Source organism: Chiloscyllium plagiosum, chromosome 13 (assembly GCF_004010195.1).
Source record: "Chiloscyllium plagiosum isolate BGI_BamShark_2017 chromosome 13, ASM401019v2, whole genome shotgun sequence".
Lineage (NCBI taxonomy): Eukaryota > Metazoa > Chordata > Chondrichthyes > Orectolobiformes > Hemiscylliidae > Chiloscyllium > Chiloscyllium plagiosum.
The window spans coordinates 55,784,545-55,807,499 of record NC_057722.1 but is presented as its reverse complement, the minus strand read 5'-3'; the positions used below and the strand labels follow the sequence as shown (position 1 = coordinate 55,807,499).

General features: G+C 40.5%; 1 protein-coding gene across 1 annotated transcript in view; it reads right to left on the bottom strand.

Moving 5' to 3' along the window:
- The window catches only part of LOC122556390 (sentrin-specific protease 5-like), a 38,970-nt gene extending 16,339 nt beyond the window's left edge, over nt 1-22,631 (bottom strand). Inside the window, exons 1-7 of the mRNA XM_043703023.1 lie at nt 22,491-22,631; nt 15,647-17,150; nt 9,706-9,811; nt 8,188-8,335; nt 6,033-6,080; nt 5,314-5,391; nt 4,573-4,710 (exon numbers count right to left, since the gene is read on the bottom strand). Of these exons, the coding sequence (XP_043558958.1) occupies nt 4,573-4,710; nt 5,314-5,391; nt 6,033-6,080; nt 8,188-8,335; nt 9,706-9,811; nt 15,647-17,150; nt 22,491-22,631 (2,163 nt within the window). The remainder of the gene's footprint in view (nt 1-4,572; nt 4,711-5,313; nt 5,392-6,032; nt 6,081-8,187; nt 8,336-9,705; nt 9,812-15,646; nt 17,151-22,490) is intronic.
- Between the last annotated feature and the right edge of the window lie 324 nt (nt 22,632-22,955).

The window sequence follows — 22,955 nt, the reverse complement described above, 5'->3', positions numbered from 1 at the left end:
ACTCTTGACACTTGTTACCAGACTGGCTGACCTAGTTCCATTTGTAGTTTTGTCAGTAGTTCATTAAACAATAGAGAAAAGCAGCCCAAATAATTATGCAACATATATCAGAGATGCTTCCTTGAGGAAAGATTTGAGAGATCTTAAGCAGCTTAGCCTCTTCTCTTCAAAAAGGAGTCTATAAACAAAACACACATAATGGCAATACAGTTTTGATTTGACTGCAGGAAGTGATGCAAAGGAACTTCCTGCATATTTTAAAACCTTCTCAGTTCACATTTCAGTACCCAATGTTTACTCGCCTTACTTTTACACAGATAGATAACATCATCCACATTTCTAAAGATTGAACAGCAACTGCTTAAAGAAAAGAACATTACAATGTTTGTGAACAGCACATTGAAGACCACGGAATGCAGTTTACAATTCCTCATATTCCATTTGAATCCAGTTTAAACTGATGAAACATAAATCCGTCTTTCTACCAATGATATGGCAGTAGTTATCCAGTTCCAAATTGTTAGCATTCACATTACATGACCAAGTACCAATTAGCAACCTCAATAGTTGATTTGGTGAATAGTTTGCTTGGTATTAGGACGCTTTTTTGTGTCAGGCAGGAAAATAGCAAGAGCTTTGTTCTGCATTTAATTAGTAATCTGCTTGATTTTTGGATGGATGATGACACCAAAGACATTGTAAAAGTCTCCATAATTTAGCTATGAACCTTCATTCAAGGCCACAAAATATTTGTTCTCAGATATAGAGTAAAATAATCAGTATTCTATCAACCAGTGAATTATGGATGCGCCCGCTTTCTCATCTGGATTGGAGGACAGTAGAGACAACCCTGATGAAAGAATATTCAGCATGGATTGTTTGTACTGAGTGACCTGCTTTCATGCCATATATGCGATGCAGCATTGCATCAGTGCCAAGTAAACTCATCCTCTTCTTTTTTTGAGTCCAATTACTTCAGTTCTATTAGGGAGCGATCACCACTAATGCTTACATTTGAACCCTCGCCCTTCATTCTCTTATGGGCCCGCGAGAAAAACTACTGCAATATTTTGTCACTGGACCACGCCTACAGATCAACAAACTGTTTACTGAAACAATGGAATCTGCAACACTGGGAGAAAATCTTTGAGTCAGCATTGTCTACAGGTTTAGTACCAGAGGACTGGAGGATTGCAAATGTTGTGCCCTTGGTCTAGAAGGGCAGCAGAGATGACCCAGTAATTATAGACTAGTGAGCATTGGAAAGGATTATAAGAGATAGGATTTAAAATCATCTAGCAAGCAACAATTTGATTACAGATAGTCAACATAGTTTCGTCAAGAGCAGGTCGCGTCTCACAAACCTCAGAGTTTTTTTGAGAAGGTGACCAAGCATATGGATAAGGGTATGGCAGTTCACCTGGTGTACATGGACTTCAGTAAAACATTTGATAAAGTTCCACATGGTAGGTTGTTGGATAAAATGCAGAGGCATGGGATTGAGAATTATTTAGCAGTTTGGATTAGAAACTGTCTTTCAGTAAGAGGGCAGCAAGTGGTGGTTGACGGAAAATATTCAATCTGGAGTCCGGTTACTAGTGGTGTGCCACAAGGATCTGTTTTGGGACCACTGCTGTTTGTCATTTTTAAAAATGACTTGGACATAAGCATAGGTGGATGGGTTAGTAAGTTTGCAGATGACACTAAAGTTGGTGGAGTAGTGGATAGTGTGGAAGAATGTTGTATGTTGCAGGGAGACTTGGATAAACTGCAGAATTTGGTTGAGAAGTAGCAAATGGAGTTCAATGCAGCTAAATGTGAGGAGAATTCACCTTGGGAAGAATAACAGGAAGGCAGAATACAGGGTCAATGGAAAGATCCTTGGTAATGTGGATGTGCAGAAGGATCTTGCAGTCCATGTACTTAGATCCCTGAAAGTTGCTACCCAGGTTGATAGCGCTGTTAAGGCGACATACGGTGTTAGGTTTTATTGGTAGAGGGATTGAGTTCTGGAGTCATGGTGCAACTGTACAAAACGTTAGTGTGGCCACACTTGACATATTGCACACAGTTCTGGTCGCCCCATTACAGGAAGGATGTAGAAGCATTGGATAAGGTGCACAGGAGATTTACCAGGATGTTGCCTGGTCTGGAGGCAAGGTCTTATGAGGAAAGCTGTGATACTTGGGTCTTTTCTCATTGGAGAGAAGAAAGCTAAGAGGGAATTTGATAAAGACATAGAAGATGATCAGAGGATTAGATAGTGTAGTCATTGAAAGTCTTTTTCCTAGGATGATGACGTCAGCTTGTACGAGAGGGCATAGCTGCAAAACGAGGGGTGATAGATTTAAGACAGATGTCAGAGAGGCAGGTTCTTTACTCAGAGTGGTAAGGGCTTGGAATGCCCTACCTGCCAATATAGTTAACTCAGCCACATTAGGGGCATTTAAACAATCACTGGATATGCACATGGATGATGAATGGATAGTTAGGGGGATGGGCTTGGACTAATTCACAGGTCGGTGCAACATCGAGGGCCAAAGGGCTTGTTCTGAGCTGTATTGTTCTATGTTCTAAAAGTCATGTATTGTTTAAAAAAAAAGTTTCCCTAAATAGAAATGCCATTTTTCTCCAAATAAACGTTTCTGTGATGTTAACTGAGGGCTAAACATCAGCCAGAATTTGGGTAGTAACTTCACAGCTCATTTTCAAACAGTGCCATTAAATCTTTTGCTTCTACTTAAGAGGGTAGCACAGTCTTGGCATAACATCTCTTCTGAAAGTTGGATAGGAACATAGGCCATTTAGACAAGAGGCAAAAATGGGTAGTGAGGCATTCCCTCAAGTGGAAGTGTCAGCCTGACTTTTGTGCTCAAAATCTGGAGAGGGATTTGAATCCACAACTTTCTGACTCAGAGGCAAGTTCAATAAGTTTGACATAAATATCAACCATTGTATGGTAGCACTGAATTGGAACAAACCCTGCGTTCATTTACTGAATAAAGAAGAACCATAACATTGAGTAGTTGTTGTAGTATGCAACAGAAAATTTAGTAAATAACATTAATTTGTTGGATTATTATTATTAAAAGGTACTTTAATATTGCTTGGAGGGGTTAGAGTATGAAGAATTGGGGAAATGTATTCATTTCAAGTTTTGCGGAAATACATGAAGCTTTTTTTTTAAAGAAAATGTACCCACTGTTGACATGGGTAATTTTTTTTGAAAACAAGACTACTGGCAATGTTATCTGTAGATCTTTTTTGGGGCTGGTTTGGAAAAAGTTGTTTTATTTGACTGAGTTGGACAAAACCCTAAGAACAAGGTAAGTTGGAGGGAAACCTGCAAAGAAAAAGCTGCCCCATCCATCCTTCTCAGTTCTGACAAGAAAATCATTTTGTTGGGCTCAGGTTAAAACAAATTTGTTTTGAAGGAGTGATTGAAATAACATGGCAAAAGATGTTTTTAATGTAGTGAGTCATGGATTAGTGGGACTCGAGCAACAATGCACTGTTCTAGCCTCAGTTATAATTTTGCCAGTATATTTAATAATATATTCATAACAGTGATTGCCCAACAAAGACTTTTAGCCATTAAACCATCTGATAGGTGCTCTGATTCCAAATCTCCAACTGCAGCTGTATATGTAGCAAGGAGTATCGCAGATTTTGTTTTATATTAACTTTCTATTGAGTGGTTTTTATATGGTGCTGGTAACAAGGGTACATTGTTATTTGATTGCATATTGCAATGTTTGGTAAAATTCCTTAAGATTAGATTAGATTACATTACATTACAGTGTGGAAACAGGCCCTTCGGCCCAACAAGTCCACACCGACCCGCCGAAGTGCAACCCACCCATACCCCTACATTTCCCTCTTACCTAACACTACGCGCAATTTATCATGGCCAATTCACCTGACCTGCACATCTTTGGACTGTGGGAGGAAACCGGAGCACCCGGAGGAAACCCACGCAGACACGGGGAGAACGTGCAAACTCCACACAGTCAGTCGCCTAAGGCGGGAAATGAACTCGGTTCTCCGGCGCTGTGAGGCAGCAGTGCTAACCACTGTGCCACCGTGCCGCCCACAAATACCAAATGAAGATACATCCTAGATCTAAATATGAAATGCTCACACATAAATTGCATCAACATCTATTTTCTACATCCAAATAGCTGAAAAGACTTCACCCATTTGTCAGAACTCTACTTCACCATTTTAAAAAAATTCTAGATGGCTACTCTGAGAAATGACATGCTATCACTCTCTTACCTGCACTAACTAAACGTTCACGTTGGGAATGCTACACAACTGCCCTCAATTCCAATGTTAGGATGAGAAGAAAAAGAATGAAAAGTCAGGCAGAGTTCCTACTCAGTTAATATCCAGCAACATAAAACGTGCATATGTGGAGAGATTCCGGCTCTGTGACTGAATGATCTGCTACTATTCAGGGTTTCTATCAGTACTCATGTAACCAGATTGCAACACATCACTGCCTTTAGGAAGGAACAAAAAGGCTAAGACAAAAAAATACAATAGAAAGTACTTGAAAGATTGCCTTACCTGAACACAGGAATTAAAATGGATGCCTTGAGAATCATAAAGGCAAATTTTCCTATTTGGAAGATCAACTGTTAGCAATGACCAATGGATTTCCAAATGAATAGGGATTAGTAGTAGGGCTTTACTGAATAAATCCACCTGAACAAAAAAACAAAAATAGAACCTTTCAGTCAGGCAGACAGCTATCAAAAGAAAACCAGAATAGGCAGCTTGAGTAACACAGATTAGAAATAATGGAACAAAAGCTATGCAAAAGCGAAGACAATGCAGAAAAGCATAGGCAAAAATGGTACCAAAGATCTACAACTGGTTTTGAAATAGAAGGGATAACGAGAACTTGAGGTTTTTTTAAAAAATCATAAACTTTAAAACACGGAAGCTTTAGTTTATATTGACTATGTAACAAAGTGGCAGTCTTCATTTTTATCTACAGAATTGGTTTGGGACCGAACAATCACCTGTATCCGAATTTATCTGTTTTGGAGAAGGTTGACTTTCTAATATTTTGTAAAGATATGCTTCCATAAGGAGAAGGCAAGTCAGTCATACAGATGAGAAATATTCTCTCTTTGCAGAGATGTATACCAGACCACATTACAACACTTAAGAAAAGCACAGGGTACTGTACAGGATTCACCAAAACATCAATAGCTTTCACAAAGAATGAACAGCTGTATCCCAAAGCTTGTTAAACATCCAAACATCACCTTGCTGCCACAATCCACTCTTTCAAGGACTCACCTTTTTTGTCCATCTCTTCACTCCATTGTATCCTTTAGTTTGAAGCTGCTTGTAAAAGAAGCTATTGAAGAAGTGAACCTGGAGAGGGGATTAAGCAAAATTAAAAAGCATAAGTTAGTATAGTATGAATGTTCCTCTCTTCGCCTTTCTGCCAGATATGCACCTTCTGAAGACATCAATAGTAGCCAAAATTCAATACAAATATCAACTAATGTAACCTCAGTGGCCATTTTTTGCAGTGCAAGGCAGCTGAGCCTGACCCAATCCTCAGAGACGAACCCACACAAATGCATTTCCAGCAGCAACTGTTGGCTGGCAATTAAGGGAGGTAAACTTGTGGATTTCTCAATTTTAATCTGGACCATTAAACAGTAGAGCTACTCCTCCAGATGTGATCAAACTCAAAAAAGACTGAGGATTTGAGTTGATCCTTCCTGCTCTGCACAAGCCTTTTCCTTTTAAAAGCTGAGGGAGGTGTGTGTTTTCTTTACAAAAAAAAGTTTCTTTTTTTCTCTCATCATTCCCAATGCAAAAGGCAATATTTGGTATTTTCTGGAGATGAATCAGCTGAGTAGCTCAGCCCGAACACATTACTTTGCCATGATTTAAAGAAATTAATATAAATAAATTATTATTAAAACAATGAGGTATGCTATCAAACATACAATAATGAGCCTTCTAACAAAGGTCCATCTTAATGCTATGATTCATAAACCCACCTTATCTGGTACTGCATCTACAATCAGTTCTCCATACATGTTTATTACCTGCAAGGAAACCAAACAGTCACCACCACAGCTTTCAGTTGGCTAAGATGATTTCACTACACAGTAATATAGAAATTATACCAATTAGTGGAGGTTATACAACTACACATGGGGAGTAATGGTGGTTACCTAAACAAATGAAATGTCTGCTGACACCAACAATCCTACGATAAATGCTGACAGCGTGTGTTCACCACTGATTTTAGAAATTTTTTTTAAAAAATTTAAAAATAAATTCAATTTTACTTAATTTTTTTCTACTCAATGATATACAATTTCATTTAATTTTTCAACTGTTATATTTTAACCTGATCTTTATTTAAATATATCTGAAATTTTTCACTGCTACAGCACTTGCTCCTGGGTACAAGTTAGCAAAGCCTTAAATAAAAATGAAATACTGCAGATCTGAAATAAAAATATAAAATGCTGGAGGAACTCAATAGATCTGGCAGCATCCTTACAGCGAAAAACATGGTTAGCATAGAGTCCAACAGGACTCTTCTTCAGGACTGAAAGTGGATGGAAAATGATGGTTTTTATGTTTTGACACTCGGGGAGGAGGAACAAATGGAACAGATGGTGAGGATGTCCAGAGCATAAAAGCTATAATGTGGAGGGGCCAGTGTTGGACAGGGGTGGACAAAATTAGAAGTCACGTGACACCAGGAGTGTGACAAGTTGATTTCACCTGACAAAGGAGCAGCAGTCCGAAAGCTTGTGATTTAAAAGAAGTCTGTTGGACTATAACCTGGAGTCATGTGACTTCCGACAGAGTTAAAAAAACAGTGCTCATGGTGGTAAAGAAAAAAAAGGATGTAAAAAGGGTGTAAATGAAGGTGCGAAAAAGGAGACAAGGACTCACCCTTGTGAAAATGAAGTCAACAATTCATGGCCTCTGAGGATTTTAACAGGGGGATGAGGTGGAAATTCATGGAAGACAAGTGCCATGCTTTGAAGTTGTGGAACAGAGTCCTGGAGAGTGTAAGTACCCAAGTGGAAAATGAGGTGCTGTTCCTCCTGGCTCTTGCTGAGCTTCAATGTAACATTATAGTAGGCCCAGGATGGAAATGCTAGTATGGTAGCAAGGCACTTTTTGAAATGGCAAGCAATTTCTGGGTTATTCTTCCAGACATAGCAAAGTTGTTCCACAAAGTGATCACCCAGTCCTTGTTTGGTCTCACCAATGTAAAGGAGACAGCATTGTGAGCAGCAAATCCAGTAGAATAGATTGAAAGAGCAGACAAAGCACTGCTTCACCTGCAATATGTGCCTGCAGCCTTGGGAGAGTGGAGAGAGAGGTGGTGACTGGATAAGTGTCACACCTCTGTGAAGTTAATCATCACACAACACCAGGTTATCGTCCAACAAGTTTATTTGGAAGCATTAGCTTTCAAAGCGCTGCTCCTTCATCACCTAATGAAGTGCTTCCACATAGATCTGCTGGATTATAACCTGGTGTTGTGTGATTTTTAACTTTGTCCATCCCAGTCCACAACTGTTACCTCCAAATCATGACCTCTGTGAAGAAGCCTTTGAGCCAGTAGTGTTTGAGCACATGTTAGGACAGATGGAGAACTGGACAAGGAACAGTCCAATAGAATGCTGATACTAGAGGGGAGGAGACGATGCATTTGGTGGCAGTATCTTGCTGGAGGGTGTAGAAATGACAGAGAATGATCTTTTGAATAAGGGAAGGTGGGTAGCCAGTGAGGAAAAGGGAAACCCAACCACTGTGTGGGGAGGAAATGAGATGGGTGAAGGTAAAATTGCAGGAGATGGGTCAGACAGGTTGAGGGTTCTGACAGCTGAGGGAGGCGGAAAGTTTCATTAAGGAAAAAGGAGATTAATTCTTGGTGGGATAGTGGTGGTGACATCATTGGACAGATATGACAGATGGAGGAACTGAGATAATGGAACAGAATGTCTGCAAGAAGCAGGACTAAGATTATTGAAACTTTACTTTAGAGCTCGCATTTCTCGGCTTACACTCCAACATCACTGCAGCATTAAAGCACTGTAGCTGTCACTTTTCTGAAATACATGTGACCCTTGCAACGATCTATCAGAGACAAACATCTCGAGCATAGCTGGACCCTTCTCTGACCTGATCGTTTAGCCAATTCTCTCCATATAGTGTAGCCAGGTCATCCAAAGTCAAAACGTGCTTGTTGTAAACTACTTGGAAACTGGGTTCTGGCTTGTTCACCTGCGCTTTCTGATACTTCCGTATTTCCATCCGGATAAAGGTTTTCCTGAAACACCCAGAACACACAAGATACATTTTAACTTTGCTTTTGTACTGAATAAGACCATATCTGGAATGAGCAGAGCATTTAAAAGATATCCATAACAGCAGTACAAAGAACAGTCATTTGCTAGACTGGCATGAAGGATACGTTAAAAAAGTGGGTCTTTCTTTCAAAACCACATCATCTTTTCTTTCTTGAAAGCACCAAATGTCACCAAGATTTAGTCGCACCGGTACCAGAAGTCTTACAATAATCTCACACAAGTGGGAGTCTGGATCATAAATGATGCCAGGTTGTTTCACGGTGGACAAAATCACAGCCAAATAGAACTCAACTTTTCATCTGCACTTAGTTGTTGTGCTTAGAGGTTAGGGCGGGGATGCAACTGTAAATCATGCCATACTTTACAAGAGGGAGACATTATCACTAGACTAGCAATCCAGATATCCAGGTTAATCCCTCCATGGTTGCTGTAATATACATTCACCAGTATACATGGAATTAAAAGCTAGTTTCAGTAATGATCTTATCAATTATTATAAAAACCCACTTGATGTACTAATGGTCTTTAAAGAGGAAAGTCTACATGTGATTCCAATGTGATTTACTCTCAACTGCCTCTCAGTTCAAGGACAATTAAGATAGACAACAAATGCTTGTGTGATGTAAATGAGTTCTCTTTTCTCATCATAAGATATATTATCAGTTAATATAACAGTTGCACATAACAGAATGAGAGCCATATGATCTCAGGCAAATCTTAACTGAACAGGTGATTTTCTTTTTCTTTATGCAGAATATAGCTATTCCAATAAAACAGTCCATTACTACTTTGAGTATTTTGCACAAAATCTAGCTATTGACATAAAACAAGGTAAACAAGTAGGAGGCTGGAAGAACACAGTAAGCCAGGCAGCATCAGGAGGTGGAGAAGTCAACGTTTCAGATGTAGCTCTTCTTCAGGACTGGGGGTGGGTATTAGGGGAACTGCAGATAAAGGGGTTGGGTGTGTGTGTGTGTGTTTGTGCGAGAGAGAGCGCGAGAAAGAGCGAGCGAGAGAGAGAGCGCGAGAGAAAAAAAATCGGGGGGGGGGGTGTTAAGGTAGGGATAGGTGAATGACCTGGTTGGTCGATGGGAAGAATGAATCCAGTTGGTAAATGGAAGGAAGAGTCAATCAGAAGAATGCAAGAGAATTGGAGGGTCTGGAAAGGGAGGTTATTTGAAATCAATGTTGAAATAAAACAAGCAAAAAAGCATGTCTGCAAGGCAAGTTGACGAGATAAGGTAAAAACGGAAAATACATGGAAAGGGAAAAATATTACTAACAAAAGAAAATAATCCAGCATAATGATTTCCTAATATTACCCACATACCTGTCATGGAAATCCTGATGGAAGATCTGCTCTAGATTCATCAGAACATCATTTTCAGTAAGGGGAATAAGACTCCCATACTTTGTCAAAAATTCATCCAGGAAAGCTGAAAAAAACCCAAATATAGATCAGGAAAGTACGAGGTCCAGAATTATTCGGGACTTGAAGCAATCAACCACGAAACCATGTGGCAGAAACAACTACTTCTAGAGTTAACAACTCATTCATCACCTTGTTAGAGAAACCTTGATATTTACTGGGTTGTGACCGAAGTGGGATAGATAATATTTGGAACAGTTTCAAATTTGTAGCCATGTTTTCTCAGGCATTATTTCTAGATGGTACATTGCACATTAAAAGATGCTGTTTAGTTCTACTTTATCCTTAACTTCACCTGAACCAGTAGTGAGACAGAAAGATAGATTGGGTATTAAGACATTGATATACCCGATCTATACCCCAACAAGGGCATAACTGACAGTGAGAGCTTGTAAGATCTCTAATGACATGATGATTGTTTGACTTCAAAAATATCAAGTGTAAAAAGGATACACACATCTCCAAACAAAATTGTGATTTATCTTACAAACAGAGACATGGATTACTCTTATTTCTCACGTCTCGATTCTGATTGAGAAATGATTTAAATGCAACTTTGAAAACCATCAAGACAAACTTAAACACCATTCAATTTTTAAACTGAAAGGTTTCAGTGACCCTCCATCATTAAAAGCCCCAAGTGTACTTACAAACTTATAAGATTTAGCCCACAGTCAACGCAATGATAGCCTGAGTGACAGCTGGGTAATATAATTAATCCTTAAGTACCCTTGGCTAAGAATTGGGGCAAGAATTGTTTTCAGCTAAGGGGGACAATGAGGGATGAGCACATGAATGGTAGACCGGATGGTACTCTTAACTGCTCTCAAACATCTCAATACTAATGGCCCATGGAAACCATGAAGATCAGTTGCTTTGGCAGTAGAATAAATATATTCTTTTGGTCAAGAATCAAGGTTTGGAAATGGAGTGGGATGGGGGGGTGGTTAGCCGCTCAAGTGAAATAACTTAAGACTACTCAAATCTGATTCATGACTCTGAAATTTCTACATTCTGAAGGAGGCACTGGGGCATGATATGGTTCTGCTGTATCTTTGCCCTTTGCTCCCCATGAGTGGATGTGTAAGAAAGAACGAGGAGTTGAACACATCATGCACCTGACACCCTCTGGCCTGTTAGCTAAAGGAGTGAGTCTAACAGGATGGGGGTCAATGTCAATGCTGAATGAGTGGTTGAAGTACCCTCTTCTTAAGTTTAGCAGTGAACCAGGGCTCAAGATATTTCAGGCTTCAAGTTTTCATTCTGAGACAGTAATTATTAGAACTGGAAGAAATATCATTTAAAACTAATTGTTCAAACAAGCTAACAATAAAACGGTCACTATCCAAATTTTTTAAAAAAGAATTGTAGTTACAAGCAATTATGATTAACTTAAACAGCAATTGTTTTTCCACTTTAAAAATGTTTTTGGTTAAACAATAGGAAGTAACACTGAGGCAGTACTCAAGTGAACAGTCATACAATACAGAAGAGGCTCAAAGTCTGTGCCATTTTATCCACACTAATCCTTTTTAACACTTTGTCCAAAGCCTTGAATGTTATGACAGTTCAAGTGCTCATCCACATACTTGCGGGGTTTCTCAATTACACTAGCCTCCCAGAAAGCGCATTCCAAATTCTCTACACCCTCCAAGGTGAAAGATTTCTCTTCAAATCCCCTTCCATGTCTTTCCCTTTCTGTTAAAAGTATGCCCACTCGTTATTGCCTCTTCAACAAAAGGCAACAGCTGCTTCATATCCACCTCCCTCAATCTTATGTACCTCAATTAGGTCTTCCCTCAGCCTTCTCTGATCTAAAGCAAACAACTTCAACCTATCCAGCTTCTCTCTAAAGTGCTCCCTTCCAGGCAACATTTTGGTGAATCTCATCTGTACCCATCAGAGGAAGTTCATTTGAACAGGATCTGAAGTATCAAGACAACTTTCAAATGCATTTAACCCTAGTAACTCCTCTCAGCTTGTCTTAGATTACTTCCACAATGCCAAAATTAAAACAAACATATTAAAATATCTTCAAGAAATTGACACACAATATTAAACTCTGCATGGGGTTCTGGATGGTGTAAGTACAGGAGGTAATTCACCAACCACCTGCATAATGCAAGGAAAAGATTTCTCTCCCATCTCTACCCCCACTCCCACACACACAAGACCACAGATGCATTTTAGGGCTGTTTTCTACATTGGCAGGTGGAGAACCAGCAACAACACAGACTAATCCCATTCTAGAATATTTCTGTGGGACAACAGATAGAATCAGACTTCTATGGTACAGAAGGAGGCCACCTAACCCATCTGGCTGCCAAAAGGGCTACCCAGCCTGACCATTCTCTAACTCTATCTCCACAACCCTCAAAATTCATGACTTTCAAATGTACATCCAGCTCCTCTGAAACCTTTTTTGGAATGCAACTCCAGCACTCTCCCAGGCAGCGCATTCCAAATCCCACAAACTGAATAAAGGAGTTTTTCCTCATTTTGCTCCTGGCTCTCTTACTGACAATCTTGAAATTGTGACTCCTAGTTACTGACATACCAACTAGTGGAAACAGAATATCCTTCTTTAGCCTGTCAAAACTGTTCATAAATTTAAATACCTCAATAAGGTCACCTCTTAATTTTCTCTGCTCCAAGAAGAATAAACCCAATGTCTCTAACTTTTATTTGTATCTGAAATCCCTCATTCCTGATATCATTCTAAGAAATCTCATTTGAATGCTCTCCAGGGCTTTAACATTCTTCCTTAAATAAGGTGAGGAATACATTAACCATGGATATAAGTTTGGTCGCTGAGCTGGAAGGTTCATTTTTCAGATGTTTCATCACCTAGGTAAGATCAGTGAGTCTCCAGTGAAATGCTGGTATTATGTCCTGCTTTCTAGTTATGTATTTAGATTTCCTTGGGATGGTGATGTCATTTCCTATTCTTTTCATTGGTAGATGGGGTCCAATTTGATGTGTTTGTTGATAAGAGTTCCAGTTGGAATGCCATGCTTCTAGGAATTTTCATGTGTATCTCTGAAGGATGTGTTGTCCCAGTTGAAGTGGTGTCCTTCCTCATCTGTATCCAAAGATACTAGTGATAGTGGGTCACATCTTATAGTGGCTAGTTGATGTTCATGTATCCTGGTAGATAGTTTTCTGCCTGTTTGTCCAATGTAGTGTTTGTTACAGTTCTTGCAAGTTATTTTGTAGATGACATTCATTTTGCTCGTTATCTGTATAGGATTTTTCAAGTTCATTAGCTGCTGTTTTGTGTGTTGGTGGGTTTGTGGGCTACCATGATGCCAAGAGGTCTGAGTAGTCTGGCACTCATTTCTGAGATGTGTTTGATGTAGTGGACAGTGGCTAGGGTTTCTGGACACGTTTTGTCTGCTTGTTTGGGTTTGTGGAGAAATTGGCAGACAGTACCAGTTATTTTTCAATACACTGTATAGGTGATTTTCCTCTGTGCTGCAGTGTGTGGGCGGCTCGTTAAAGTAATGCTCTAATGCAGCTTCGTTTGTGGGTGTTGGGATGATTGCTTGTGCAGTTCAGTATTTGGTCCGTTTGCGTGTTTTTCCTGTAGACACTGGTTTGAAGTTCCCCAATGACTGTTTGCTCTACTGTTACACCTAGGAATGGCAGTTTGTTGTTGTTCTCCTCCTCTTTTGTGAATTTTATGCCAGTAAGGATATTATTGATGGTCTTGAAGGTATCTGCGACTTTGTTTTGTTTATCATGACAAAAGGTGTCATCCACATCCGCGTAGTGGACCCAAAGTTTGAGTTGGATGGTTGGCAGAGCTGATTGTTAGAGTCTCTGCATTACTGCCTCTGGACCATCAATAATATGCTAATATAATATAATAATAATAATCCACTAATTTGTTTCGTTTAGTGATGACAAAGGAGTCATCCACATCCACAGCAGAGGCAGTAATGCAGAGACTCGACCAATCAACTCTGCCAGCCATCCAACCCAAACTTTGGGTCCGCTACATGGATGGCACCCCGTCATCACTAAATGAAACAAATTAGCAGAAACCTTCAAGACCATCAATAATGTCCCTTCTGGCATAAAATTCACAAAAGAGGAGAACAACAACAAACTGCCATTCCTAGATGTCATAGTAGGGTAAACATTCAACGAGGAAGTCCAAACCAGCATCTACAGGAAAACCACACAAAAGGACCAAATATTGAAGTACAGAAACAAGTGTCCCAACACACGCACAAACGCAGCTGCATTAGGACATGATTTCAATGAACCACCACACACTGCAACATAGAGGAACTACAAAGAGCAGAGGAAAATCACCTATACAGCGTATTCAAAAATAAAGCATACTATCTGCCAATTTCTCAGCAACAAACCCAAACAAGCAGACAAAACGTACCCAGAAACCCTAGTCACTCTCCCCTCCATCAAAGACATTTCAGAAATGAGTGCCAGATTACTCAGACCTCTTGGCATCATGGTAGCCCACAAACCCACCAACACACTAAAACAGCAGCTAATGAACATAAAAGACTCTCTACAAAGACAAAAAACACTACATTGGACAAACAGGCAGAAAACTATCCACCAGGATACATGAACATCAACTAGCCACAAAAAGACGTGACCCACTCTCACTAGTACCCTTACATACAAATGAGGAAGGACACCACTTCGACTGGAAGAACACATCCATCCTAGGACAAGCTAAACATAGATACACCTGAGAATTCCCAGAAGCATAGCATTCCAACCAGAACTCTATCAACAAACACATCAAATTGGACCATCTACCACCCTCTGAACAAAAGAACAGGAAATTACATCACCAGCCCAAGGAAACCTAAACACAAACAGAAAGCAGGACGTAACACCAGTGCTTCACCGGAGCTCACTGATAATGTTATCTAGTATGGTGATGAAAACGCCTAAAAACAAACCTTCCAGCTCAAGGAGCAAACTTACATCCAGAACCTTAACCTGAGCTTCAAATCTTCCCAAAACCCGCTATAAATTAACCATGCATATAGTTCATCCAACTGCAGTGAAGTGAAACCAGCTGGCTCAGACTCAAATAAATAACAAACTGCCACAGAAGTGCAAGAGGAAGTATGAAACATTGATGCTACTGATACATGTCAGGGACCAGAAATCAACACCCAATCCACCCCAGGCATATGCGCTGTGCCACTAACGGTTGTACACCCAACCATACCTGGTCACATCACACTTGCTGTTTCTGCATGCATTTCTGATTTCCATATGCCACTGTAATTTATCACACCACTCAGCACTCCAATCATTGATTTGACCCCCCCCCACCACCTCACCACTGGCCACCCTGCTCCCTCATTTGTGATGAACAGAAAACCATAACAGAATGGGGCAGCATAGATTTGGGAGTGATGCAATCAAATGCTGTGGGTGGGACAGTGTGAATATCCATGAACCCAGATGTACATTAAATTAGCTGAAAACATGCAAAATTGAATTCTTTTATTTATCCTATTCTTTGATGCAAGCTATTTCCAGCAGTCCCATTGTCAGTGACGTCAGACACTGACTGTATGGGCACTGAGTGCATCCTTGAAGTTGCAATGGCAACAAATACATCCATCTAAAAAGTACCAAAGGTCCATCACATAAAATAAAGGTGGTTTGGGGAGCACTTTACTTTTACAGTGACATTCTCATTGGCTCAAGGCCTCTGCAAATTGGACTAATACAGTACAACAACTTGGGTCACTCACTGATTAAACTTCATTGACCTGTTGTTTTAAAAAACGTGTAGTATAATTTTAGTAAGAAATTGAAATAGATTTTCTTAAACGAGTAACTGTACCATGAATACAGGATATTAACTGTTCGCTGGCAATAGAGGAGGTCTGAGATTCATTCTCCTTTCCCTTTTCAGCTTCACTTCTAGGTAATGGTTCAGTCCTCACCGATTCGTGCTCCTTAGTGGATCTATAATAAATGTGATCTAATAGCTGTGGCTGAAGCACAGGACATGGCTCACCACTTTGCAAACAAACTGACTGGCCAGATTCATTTAGAGAAGTGTTTGTACATCTGTATGATACAGGACTTGAATCCATTACTACATTGATGACCTGCATCTCCCCGTCACAGACTGGGGTTTTGTTCTGAAGTCTCCCCTGTGAGACAATAAACGTCTCGGGTGCCCCATCAATTTTAGGCCATTTATCTGCACCCACAAGCTGACTGGCACAAGATGCATCAGATTCAAGAGGGCTTGAGGGAGGGAACAATGTTTCTGAGTTTTCATCAACTGCCTGATTATTACTGTCAATAAGTTTTTCACTAGATTGAATAAAATGAGATGCAGTCTCCTGCATTTGCGAAATGTCCATCCTTTCATCAAGAGGTGTAACTGAAACTTCACAGCAACTAGTCAGGCAAGAATTCTTGTCTTGCTTCATTGTCTCTGATATACTGCTATTCTGATCTGATGCAAACTCCAAATTTTGGCTAGAATCTTTGTCTATGGGAGGGGACAGAGAAGACGCATCACATGCCATTTTATTCATACATTGGCCAGTCTTCTTCGGATTTGAAGTCTGCACCAAGTTTAGCCTCTCTTGCTTTTGACAGGTATATTTTTTCCGCCTGTTTTGACTATTAAATATTCTATAATGGAAGCTAAAGAGAGAAGGTTTTCTGTATAGCAGACAGATTTTGTGACCTTTCAACTGACGCTTTGTCTTGCGAGGTAAACTGTTCAACACAGAATCTTTGTTCCCTTGGAAGTCTATTCTTTTATAACCATTTAATAGTTTTTGATTTATAATCTTGTCGTGAAGTCCACTGTTGTTCTTCCGTAGAGATTTGAGACAAGTAACATTTGAAGTTGCAGTTAGTTTTCTTGAGATTGCTTTACAATATAAAATGGTTGATTTACAGTCAGTATCTGAGGCAACAGCACTGCTGTTCCGAACTTCATTGACTTCACGTCCCTTACACTCTCTTTCTGCTTGGGGTACCAAGGTTGGTGTACATGCTCCCTCAGTTGGGGTGTCATTGACTCTTGAGGTCAACAACGTAGTTTCTTTCCATGTTGCCTTCAAACATTTGGTGTTTTTCACAGATCTGCACTGTTGACAATCCAAAAGGGCCTTCCTTAGTGCAGACTTGGCCCGTTTTTTCCTGATTGACAGCCACAGACGCTGCTTCTGTTGATAATAAAACTGTCTTTGGGAGCACAACGAGCCATCGAAATGTTTCCATTTGCTGTGATGGGATCTCAGTTGCTCTCTAAAGGTTGCCCTTAAGAATCTTTTACTGCATTTGCCATTGCTGAGCTCCTTCATAGTCTGACAGTTTTGCTGTGAAAAAAAAAATAAAAATAAAAATGCTTAAAAACACATACATAATAAATTCTTAAATATTACATCAGTCTGAATATCTGGTTTGAAATAGAAAGTTGGTACAATGACTTTTTAAAATCATAACCCTCAGCTGGAATTCAGCATAAACCAAAGAGTGAAGGCCTCATCTCATTTTTAAATTGGCTTCTTGGATCTTATAGAAGTACCTCACATTAAGAACTGCAACCCAAATCTTAGTAACAAAGGCCCCATAGCACAATTTGTTTAAGATAAACTTGATACATTAGCTATATAGTTCACAAAGTCATTAATCTGAGTGACTGAAAACTTCATCTACTTTTCTGTGGTCTGTTTACTGAGCTCAGTCTAAGATTTCAAGAGAGAGTTAACCATTTCCCAATATCATTTGTCCCAAATCCCATCCTACCTACACTGCTCATCAATTATGCCTAAATATTGTTCATCCCAGAGTCCAGTGATACAATCTGTTTCAGTCAATCTTTAAAAGTGGCAGAAAATGGCCTGAGTCTTATAAACATTAATTTTTCTTCAATTTCTAATTGGAAAGCTTTTCTTTCTGAAACCAACCTGTTCAGAGATGTTATTATACACTTCTGGAGCAGGTGGAGCTTGTACCCAGCCTCCTAGCTCAGGGCATAGGGACATTACCACTATGCCACAAGAACCCTGGAAAGCTTGTCGTGATCTTTTACCTGTTCAAGGGGCTCACCACTTCTTTAAATAAATGGAAGGGCTATTATAGGAAGAACTCTATGAAACCATTGCAGGAAGTGGGCTAACAATGGTTGATTACAGTTCTGCAAAAATTTCACCAGAGGTAAACTCTGTTCAATGAACAAAAAAGTTTGCATTTTTATACCATTTTTCATTTTCTCAATATCTCAAAGTGCTTCACAGCATTTGCTGTGCAGTCACTGTTGTGATTAATGAAATTAAACAAACAATTTGCACACAGTCAAGTTCCACAATCTGTTTTACCACTGTTTGGTAAGGGATAATTATTGGCTTAGGATCTTTAACGTCCACCTGAAAGGGCAAATGAAAGCACAGTTTAACACCTGGTTGGAATGTGTGGACGCTTAGTAGTGGGATTTGAAGTCTGCCTTTCAAGTATCCAGTGTCAGTTCCAGCAACAGTCAGTAGTAACATAACGTTCTCTGCATTCTTGTCTGACTTGAGAAGTGCTATCATCTACTGTACCAGTTCATTTTTCTCTAACACATTTCCTAGGTAAGGTTACTACTATTGCCAAATGGCAGTTTTGTGTTGAAGGACTGCACTCATTAGCAAATAGATAGCGAATACAACTTTATTTCAAAAGGGATTCATATCTGGCAATCATTGATGACTTTCAAACAGTCATGTTGGATAGTTTTTCAACACACATTCCAGAGTCAGAAGATTAACAGTCCACAGACTTCATTATAACCTTTCTCCAATTTCAAAAGCAGATATTGCACATATCATTTGTTTTTGTTAGTTACAGGAAGCGAATCAAGCACCCCCTGACAAAAGAACAGCTACAGGAAGCTGCGCACCGCTGGCTTTTAGATATAATGATTGAGTGGACATCCTCCTGTGCAGTAGGTTCTTTGATAGGATGAAATCTGGTCTAACCCCCAAGTTGAAATAATGTAAGAGTGGCCAGATAGATATTGAATAAAAGAACTTTGCAAAAAGATGTTACATAATGTGAATAACTGAGAAACTAGCTTCTAGAATTTCATTTTTCACTAAACCATAATTATTCTCAAATTCAGATACAGTCAGTTCTTCCATAATGCAATGGTTTGCATTCTTGTGCAACCCTGCATTATTCAAAGTTTGGGAGAAGATTTGTAGCTCGGGTGCTCGTTGTTGTGGTTCTGTTCACCGAGTTGGGAATTTGTGTTGCAGACGTTTCGTCTCCTGTCTAGGTGACATCCTCAGTGCTTGGGAGCCTCCTGTGAAGCGCTTCTGTGTTGTTTCCTCCGGTATTTGTAGTGGTTTGAATCTGCCGCTTCCGGTTGTCAGTTCCAGTGTCCGTTGCAGTGGTCGGTATATTGGTCCAGATCGATGTGCTTATTGATTGAATCTGTGGATGAATGCCATGCCTCTAGGAATTCCCTGGCTGTTCTTTGTTTGGCTTGTCCTATAATAGTAGTGTTGTCCCAGTCGAATTCATGTTGCTTGTCATCTGCGTGTGTGGCTACTCAGGATAGCTGGTCGTGTCGTTTCGTGGCTAGTTGGTGTTCATGGATGCGGATCATTAGCTGTCTTCCTGTTTGTCCTATGTAGTGTTTTGTACAGTCCTTGCATGGGATTTTGTATACATCCCATGCAAGGACTGTACAAAACACTACATAGGACAAACTGGAAGACAGCTAACGATCCGCATCCATGAACACCAACTAGCCACGAAACGACACGACCAGCTATCCTGAGTAGCCACACACGCAGATGACAAGCAACATGAATTCGACTGGGACAACACTACTATTATAGGACAAGCCAAACAGAGGACAGCCAGGGAATTCCTAGAGGCATGGCATTAATCCACAGATTCAATCAATAAGCACATCGATCTGGACCAATATACCGACCACTGCAACGGACACTGGAACTGACAACCGGAAGCGGCAGATTCAAACCACTACAAATGCCGGAGGAACGATCACAGAAGTGCTTCACAGGAGGCTCCCAAGCACTGAGGATGTCACCCAGACAGGGTACGAAACGTCTGCAACACAAATTCCCAGCTTGGCGAACAGAACCACAACACCCTGTATTAAAGAAGTGTCAGGCCTTAGAAACAGCACTTTAAAGTGTTGGCAATGTAAGTGTTGCATCAACACACGTTTTAAAAGTTTGTGCTTTAGAAACAGCATCCCCAATTCATCAATTGCATTACAGTGAATTCACGTCGGTGCAGGTTATAGCAAAATTACCTGTACAATGAGACCTCAATACAGTACTTTACTCAGGACACTAATCTCGATTTATTACAGTATGGCTGTTCTTTCATTTGTAAATTAATCAAGCATTTTTTGTTACTGTCTAGCACTGATGCCAAATACTTATTATCGAGTCATAGAGATGTGCAGCACGGAAACAGACCCTTTGTTTCAACTCGTCCATGCCGACCAGATATCCGAAATTGATCTAGTTCCATTTGTCAGCACTTGGCCTAAATCCCTCTTAACCTTTCAATTGCAGAATGGTAATATTACTGGACTAGTAATCCAGAGATTCAGGCTGATACTCTGTGGACATAGCTTTAAGTTCCATCATTGTAGCTGCTGGAACTTAAATTAATAAGTCTGAGATTGAAAGCTATCTATTTATGGCAAGCACAAAACTATCTGTCTTAAAAATACATCTGATTCATAATGTCCTTTAGGGAAGAAATCTGCTATCATTACCTGGTCTGACTTATGTATGACTCTGGACTCACAGCAATATGATTGGTTTACTAGTCTTTTCAAAATTATTTCAGGTTGGGCAAGAAATTCTGGTCTCGCCAGCAACACCCACATCCCATTAACTAAAGAAAGGTATTCTGATATTTTAAATATTTTTAAATTCAATATTAGTTTGTGAAATTAATAGTTGTTCGAGACCACTATCTATAACATTCTAAATAGGCTATTTTACTGACAAACAATGCTTACAAAATAATATCCGTGAAAACACTATACCAACAAGTTATCAGATATCCACCCTTACTTGCAAGCAAGAGTAGAAGCTGGTTTATTTTGTAGTGCTGTTCACTAGGATATCCTTTTTCAGTGCATCTAGCCCATGCATCTGGCTCAGATTTTAAACTCTGCTTTGGCTCAGTGACTGGAAGGAAAGCCAGAGCAACAGAGGTTAATTGTGAGCACTGAAACTCTACATTTTTTAAACCAACATCCTGCAAGTTAAAGAACTTTAGATCAAGCAGTGCTGGCACGAGAAATTAAATAGCTCCGGATTTTATTTTAATAAATATACCAGAAACACAAAACAGTAGGTACCTGTAACCAGTATCTAAACCAGCATAATACATTTAATTGGCCTGGAAAACTGGGCATATATTTATAAAATTACAAAAATGAATTTCAGTTTTTTGCCCAAATTTTACCATATCCTCATACTTTGTTGTGGAAACCAGACCTATGATTCAATATTATTAACTCATATTTGAATAATACAGCACAGGACATGGCAATTCAGCCTACACTCTCCACTCATTCTGGACAAGTGGAACATATCAAAACAGAATCTCCTCGGTACACACCAATTCCTACCACCTGTATTATATGGGACTGTCTCTACCTCATATTGTATACCAACCTCATCTTCAGGGCTTTCCATAGACACACCATGAATCCCTATTCTATTTCCAGGCTCTTTATGTTCCTACTATGACCCTCCTCCTTCTATAAGATACTATTTTAAAAAAGACTATGATTTTACCTATCTAATGTTATATTTCTCCTGTCTCCAGGATTCTGGACACACAAACATTATAGCATCCTCCTTTCTTCGGGCTCGTACATTGACTGTACAGCCAGTTCTCTCTTGGGGTTCTCAATACACACTGCAGAGCAATACTACACCCATTTCCTTTCTCTCTTCAACCCTGCACATCTTCCTTTCTCTCTCTGGTTCTCTGTATACACCCTGCACATCCTCCTTTCTCTCTCTGGTTCTCTGTATACACTCTGCACATCCTCCTTTCTCTCTCTGGTTCTCTGTATACACTCTGCCCATCCTCCTTTCTCTCTCTGGTTCTCTGTATACACACTGCCCACCCTCCTTTCTCTCTGGTTCTCTTTATACACTCTGCCCATCCTCCTTTCTCTCTCTGGTTCTCTGTATACACACTGCCCACCCTCCTTTCTCTCTGGTTCTCTTTATACACTCTGCCCATCCTCCTTTCTCTCTGGTTCTCTGTATACACTCTGCCCATCCTCCTTTCTCTCTGGTTGTCTGTATACACTCTGCCCATCCTCCTTTCTCTCTCTGGTTCTCTGTATACACTCAGCCCATCCTCCTTTCTCTCTCTGGTTCTCTGTATACACTCTGCCCATCCTCCTTTCTCTCTCTGGTTCTCTGTATACACACTGCCCATCCTCCTTTCTCTCTCTGGTTCTCTGTATACACTCTGCCCATCCTCCTTTCTCTCTCTGGGGTTCCGCTCTGTGGCCAGTTCTCTGTCTCCCTCCCACCCCATTCTCCAGGGGTCTACTTGTGGATCCTGTCGCCGCAGGCCAGCTCCCAGTCGCCGGGCAGCAGACAAGGCTCTGGGGCCACTTGCCACACAAGGCCCCTTCTCCCGGCCACGGCCGTTACCTGAGTACAGCTACTAGCGCTGCTGCCTCCTCCGCCGGCGGGACCCCGGGGCCGCCGCCATGTGCCCCACCGCCCTGCAGCCCCTCGGCCCCCGGCGCGCGCGCACGTGTCCACGCCCCGCCCCCTCGGCGCGCCATTCATGCGTCATCCACACAAACAACGAACCACTGGCTGGAAGCATGATGGTCCAGGCTTCGGCGCCGGTGAATGCGCCCCCTGCAGCACCGGCTGGTAACAGTAAGCACAGGCTGTGCAAGCTCAAAGGAAATGGAGCTGCACACTGTCAGTGGACTGCTAGTGCATCTCAAACAATAAACAAGAAAGGACATTATGTGCACTATCCTGAGATATGTGGAGGACAGTTGCAATTCTAGTGTAAATGTTGTAAGCTTAAAATATGGTTCTTCATCAGCATGTAACATCACTTATGTTCCTTAGCTCCCCAAATGTATCTTTCTTTCTTTC